Here is a 6,666-nt window from a genome sequence, read left to right as displayed (position 1 = left end):
GGGACATTAATATCAAACTGTAACGTATCACACACGCTTTGGCGCGCACATTATAGGAATACAAATTGAGAAAATAAAATATCACACTGTTATGCTGCAGCACTCGATGGATCGCATATTATAGCAATGAAGGTTGTAAAAGAAGAAATATCAAACTGGTTAAATGTTGCAGCAAGCTATGGCTCATACATTATAGCAAAAAATATTGTAAAAGGAGAAATATTAAAAACTGATTACATGCTGCAACACGCTTTGGCTCGTATATCATTGAACATCTATTAACCAACTAAAGTCCAACCTGTGCTAAATATCACCTATGTACAGAGACCACCTACCTCCAAACACCATACGCTTCATTTTCCATTTGTGATTTAAACAATTTTAGAGTATTTCAACCTGTTAATTAAGACCACCTGCAAATAAAAGTATCACTCTTCATATGTTTTTCGTCCGATATTTTTGTGGAACCAAGATAGTTCTTGAAAAAAATGTGATTGGATATAGATGTTTCGATTTATGGAAGGCCGTACACATTATAATGGAAGCCTATGGGAAAAACCGTGTTCGCTAGCCTATATTAGAGCTAAAACGTGACTTTTGTCGAAAGCCATCACAGGTAATGCTAATGGTCATAGATCTGTTGCAGATGATGTAGAAAGACGTTCTCGTACAAAAGTAAGCGTGAAAAATGAATATTACTTTTTTGATTTTGGTCTCTTCGTTTGACAGGTGTGCCCATTTTCGTCTGAGTTTTTGGACCAAAAAGGCTCATTTTTATCTCTGTAATGCCATAGAATGATCCAAATATATAGTTTTTATTTCTGCATGATTCATATTACATTTTCCAAACAAAGTCCTATGCCGATAACTTAAACTTTCGCAAAAAAAATGCAATAGAATGACGACAGGGCCTGAATCTGGATCTATACATCGACAGGAGGTGACCTCAGTAAACTGTCTACATGTATATCTTTCTTAAAACTGAATATTTCTTCATGAAACTTTGTAAAAACAATTGGTATTGGAATGTGCTTAACCATTACACTGCAAAATTGGAAAATATGAAACGAAACATTCATCTATAGGTCAGAGACCACCAATTCAAAAAAGTACAGGGAATTCACTGGGAATGAGGTAAGTGTTTACCTCGGAATAAGGTAATGTTTGTCCGTTCTGATTTGTCAGTTATGTAAACAAACCCAAGAAGTGATTATTTCTTTTTCAAAATTTAATATTTTTACTGCATTTATAGTATTTCATTACATATTTTTGACAAAATTTGCTATATTTTATGTGTATTAGAAATAATTTAATCAAATGAATTTATCCCGTCATGTAAACAGGGGTTCATATTCGCACGAAAATTACTTGAATAAAGTATCACTCTTTATATGTATTTTGTTTCATATTTGTGTGGAACTAAGATAGTTCTTGAATAAAATGTGATTGGATATACATGTTTCGATTTATGGAAGGCCGTACACGCCTTAAAGTTATAATAGAAGCCTTTGGAAAAAATGGTGTTCTCTAACCTAAGTCATAAAAGATCTAGATTGTTTCTAATTACTAATTGTTATTTCCTTTTTCATATTAATAACATTGACAACACCATCATAATGCCAAAAAGGAGACTGTCGCAGTTAGCTGACAAAGTGAAGATGTGAGGAGACGAAAACAAGGCACTAATGTCATGGCAGTGCATACAGATCGGCACCAGGTCATGAGTCAATCTGATGATCGTCAGTAAGGACCAGGCCTTCCACCCGAAGGGCAAATCTCAGATGATTTGATTCAAACTTACTCTAGTAATATGTTTGCATCTCATGTTAACATTAAACTATACAAAGCAAACCGAACAAATGAAGAACATAGTAGGGCACGGCCTTGGAACGGTCAGTGGCAAAAACACCAGAAGAGTTGAAACAAAATTTCAGGTCATCAAATTCATATATTCTTTATATACAATGAAGCATCCGGATGAAATACATAATTTACTACAATACTTAGCTAATATGCGGCTTGCAGCTTCACGAACCGCGGGCCGGCAATTATATGACAACAATTTAGACTAAAAATGTCTCTGAGCCCGAGCCTTTACTGGAGTAATCCTGTTGACCCAGAATTATGAATGTTATCTATGATCCCAATAGGTTGAAAAGGTACCAAAAATAATGAGGTGTTACGCTTTCAATAGTGGTAATTGTGCAAACAGCCTTTGCCAATATGTACATGCGTGTTTAAGATGTCATAGCCCACATGTTGTCCTTTTTTGTAAAAAATGGTAATGGTAACTTGCAGAGGTTCCAGTCTCCTACTCAAATAAATCCAGTACGTCCGGCTAGACCGCTCAATACCGGTGTATCTTTAGGGTTGGAGCTCACAGGAAACCAAGTCAATGTCAGACCTACTAAAAGTTTGTAATGGTGTTTTTGTCCTTATTCAAGTTCAGCAGAAGTTCAGATTTCCCATTTTTAAGTTACAGTTTGGATAGGCTATTACAGGCCGTCTTAGACTCATTCCCAATCTATCTATAATTGTATTTATCTATGTTATGCAACGTTATTGGGTGGACGGATAACTCAGTGGTTTGCACACTGGCCTTCCAATCCTGAGGTCGGGGGTTCGATCCCCGGCAGCTACTCGGAAATTTTCAGAAACGCTTTTCAGTGTTTCCCACTCAACTAGAGGTGTACTGGTCAGGAACCCAGGCAATCCTTGCGTGTATCAGTGCTATACACTGGGCACGTTAAAGAACCAGGCTGTCTATTTGCAACGAGCTAGGCTAAGTTAGCCGGACAAGCCTGTATCTGATTTCTGACCTCTCTGTCGTGGGGGCTTTGTCTCACTCTGTCCCTCTGGTCAGATTGCTCTGTGTCTGTACTAGTAGAAGATGAATTTAAGCGCCCGGTGTGGCTGCATTTGAACTATGTACAGCGCCTTTGAACGTGAAATTGATCATGAAAAGGGCGCTATATAAATCTGGTATAATAATAATAATAATAATTATACACGTAAATTGTTTGCCTTTTTGTGTGTGTGTGTGGGGGGGGGGGGGGGGGGGGGGGGGGGAAGAGGGAATTAAGGTAAACTCACCAAAACATCACACGTTACACTTTGACATTCAATACTGAAATAAATAGTTGAAGAGAAAGCTGCTATATATTTTGATGAAAATAAAGTTTAATAAAAGTATTTCTATTTTCACTGGAAACTGGCTGTTAGTAAAACATGTACTGCATAGACATCAATTTACAAAATCTAAGACCATATAATGCTGTTAAAACATAAAAATGGAAACTCACTGTTGAACTGACCATAAAAAAATCTGTATAGAAATTTTGTGTATACAAATGACAGTAGTTCTTTGGAAAATACGTTTAACGGTTTTCTTTGGAAATACGTTTAACAAAATATATATTTTACAAAATATATCAAAGATTTCCACCAGGAAGCAAATGCGTACGTGCGCAAAACCAAAACATATAGCTTGTAAACGAAAATACATCACACGAAATAATTGCGAAGGGTGTATTTATCTTGAAAAGAAATTTTCAGTTTTAATTCAGTTTTGAACCTTCATATTTCTGATCAAATACTTGAAAGTATTTTACCTATAGCTTTCACAAGAGATGTTTGTCCAGGCGTGTAAATTAACATAAAACTTGAAACCTTCATCATCAAGTTGTGAAGTATTTTTATGATGGTTGTTAGCAAAACAAACTCTTATTTTCGGGTCAGTTGTGAATGTCACTTGTATCCTTGTATTGACAACGGTTTTCGATCTAGAGGAATATGAGCATATAAATAATACAATTCTAGGAGTCACATAGTAAAATAGGCAAGGGAACACTTATCGTTTACCTAAAAGTGAATATGGAATATTGTAAAGAGAAATCAGGATTCGTAAGAAAAATACCCATTGTAATTAATTTTGAAGTCCTAATCTAAATTTTTGATCATTAGGTCAAACTGCATTATCACACTTATTTAACTAGGTTCAAATACATTAAATTAACAGATCATAAATAGGTAACTAAACTTTGGACTGATATACATGTATTTTGTTCTAACGAAATTGTCTGTGGCATTCTCCGTTGTTACTAATATGGCAGGGACAGTACTCACTGCAGCACTTGAAAAAGATGAAAGTCACCACTCTGGTCTAATGATGTCACATTCGGGGGCTGATCCGGATTGGATACACCATTCTGATCAGGCGATGGAACTTCCCGTTGCTGCTAATGATGGAATACACCAATTTGATCTAACGAGGACAAACCTGGGCGCTGCTCAGGTTGTGATACATCATTATGATCAGCCAATGGTACTCCCCGTTGCTGGTAAGGTTGAAATACACCACTCTGATCAGACAATGGCCCTTCGGGCTAGTGATTACTTTTAAAACCACCACTCTGATCAGACGGTGGCTCTCTAGGCTGCTGATTACTTTTAAAACTACCACTCTGATCAGGCGATGGCTCTCTAGGCTGCTGATTACTTTTAAAACCACCACTCTGATCAGGCGATGGCTCTCCAGGCTGCTGATTACTTTTAAAACTACCACTCTGATCAGGCGATGGCTCTCCAGGCTGCTGATTACTTTTAAAACCGCCACTCTGATCAGACAATGGCCCTTCGGGCTGCTGATTACTTTTAAAACCACCACTCTGATCAGGCGATGGCTCTCCAGGCTGTTGATTACTTTTAAAACTACCACTCTGATCAGGCGATGGCTCTCTAGGCTGCTGATTACTTTTAAAACTACCACTCTGATCAGGCGATGGCTCTCCAGGCTGCTGATTACTTTTATAACTACCACTCTGATCAGACGATGGCTCTCCAGGCTGCAGATTACTTTTAAAACAACCGCTCTGATCAGGCGATGGCTCTCTAGGCTGTTGATTACTTTTAAAACCACCACTCTGATCAGGCGATGGCTCTCTAGGCTGTTGATTACTTTTAAAACTACCAGTCTGATCAGGCGATGGTTCTCCATGCTGCTGTTTACTTTTAAAACCACCACTCTGATCAGGGGATGGCTCTCCAGGCTGCTGATTACTTTTAAATACACCACTCTGATCAGGCGATGGCTCTCTAGGCTGCTGATTACTTTTAAAACCACCACTCTGATCAAGCGATGGCTCTCCAGGCTGCTGATTACTTTTGAAACTATCACTCTGATCAGGCGATGGCTCTCTAGGCTGCTGATTACTTTTAAAACAACCACTCTGATCAGAAGATGGCTCTCCAGGCTGCTGATTACTTTTAAAATCACCACTCGGATTAGACAATGGCACCTCCTTAGAATGCTGATTACTTTTAAAACCTCCACTCTGATCAGGCGATGGTTCTCTAGGCTGCTGATTACTTTTAAAACCACCACTCGGATTAGACAATGGCCCCTCCTTAGAAAGCTGATTCCCTTTAAAACCACCACTCTGAGCAGACGATGGCCCTCCGGGCTGCTGATTACTTTTAAAACCACCACTCTGATCAGGCGATGGCTCTCTAGGCTGCTGATTACTTTTGAAACCACCACTCTGATCAGAAGATGGCACTCCAGGCTGCTGATTACTTTTGAAACCACCACTTGGATTAGACAATAGCCCCTCCTTAGAATGTTGATTCCTTTTAAAATCCTCACTCTGAACAGTCGATGGTACCCCCGGAAGCTTATATGGTTTGGTGTCATTGCTGCGAACGGTCGGAGACACGCCCTGTTGCTGATAAGACTGGGTGTATCCAATGTTCAAAGAAGGTGGAGCATTCCTTTGCTTATTAGATCGTGAGCTATGTATTCGGGTAACATTATGTTCCTGCTTGGATGAAGAGTCATCGTTACCATTCCTTTGACGAGTATTATTTTGATTATTTACGCCACTAATCCTGTCTTGGCTTTGCATCTTTAGTTCTGGTTTTCCATTCGCTGGGACGTTTATGACGTTTGATTTTAATGGGACGACAGTGTTTGCATCGATTTTAGATTGTATTTTGTCCAATGTTTTGCTTTGTTTCAGATACAAGACAAGAGCTGTCACAATCGATGACAACAGCAACATACCACCGCCATAACGGAATAATTTCTTCCAGTCGTCCTCGTTTTCGTCGGCTATCGCATCTGATAAAACAAAATTTTGTATTAAGAATATTAAATATTTGGGTATTGTTTTTACATCTCTACTGTAAAATATTCAAAAATTACTTAGAAGTATAGCACGTGGTATTTATTTTATGTCAGACAACAAGAGGAAGGGGCACTGCTACTATAAACTGGCTTCAGTAACATCACAAAATATCCACTGACGTACAACGGAAAAGACGAAGCGATCAAATAACTCGTATACATGTAAAAAAAGGAATTAATTCAGTTAGAGTGCATTAAGTGACCTTCTCCAAAGATAAAACAAGTGAGTGGACATAATGCATTAATACATGAAGGCACACGCTGTGTCGCAAAATAATATGTTTTGGTGATGAGCCTTAGAGGAAGCGAATAAATAAATATCCATTTAGTCGAGTTTTTATTTTCAAGTGAAACAAGTTTTCAGATGCTCGAGCCAGGTTCTACCTTGGGAACAAATGGAAAGTCCTTTAACATTGTAAAATAATATTAACGTGCCAACTGGGCGGAGGGAATGAATCATGTGCTGTCAGAATAAAAATATA

The 6,666-nt window shown here is 38.3% G+C and overlaps 1 protein-coding gene across 1 annotated transcript in view; it reads right to left on the bottom strand.

Moving 5' to 3' along the window:
- Positions 1-3,423: 3,423 nt before the first annotated feature.
- The window catches only part of LOC123552942 (sporozoite surface protein 2-like), an 11,930-nt gene continuing 8,687 nt past the window's right edge, over positions 3,424-6,666 (bottom strand). The window contains exon 5 of the mRNA XM_053542249.1: positions 3,424-6,118. Coding sequence (XP_053398224.1) covers positions 4,386-6,118 — 1,733 coding nt within the window. The 3' untranslated portion in view covers positions 3,424-4,385. The remainder of the gene's footprint in view (positions 6,119-6,666) is intronic.

The sequence above is a fragment of the Mercenaria mercenaria genome, chromosome 4, assembly GCF_021730395.1.
Source record: "Mercenaria mercenaria strain notata chromosome 4, MADL_Memer_1, whole genome shotgun sequence".
Lineage (NCBI taxonomy): Eukaryota > Metazoa > Mollusca > Bivalvia > Venerida > Veneridae > Mercenaria > Mercenaria mercenaria.
The sequence above is the reverse complement of the archived record's forward strand: the minus strand, read 5'-3'. Positions and strand labels throughout refer to the sequence as shown.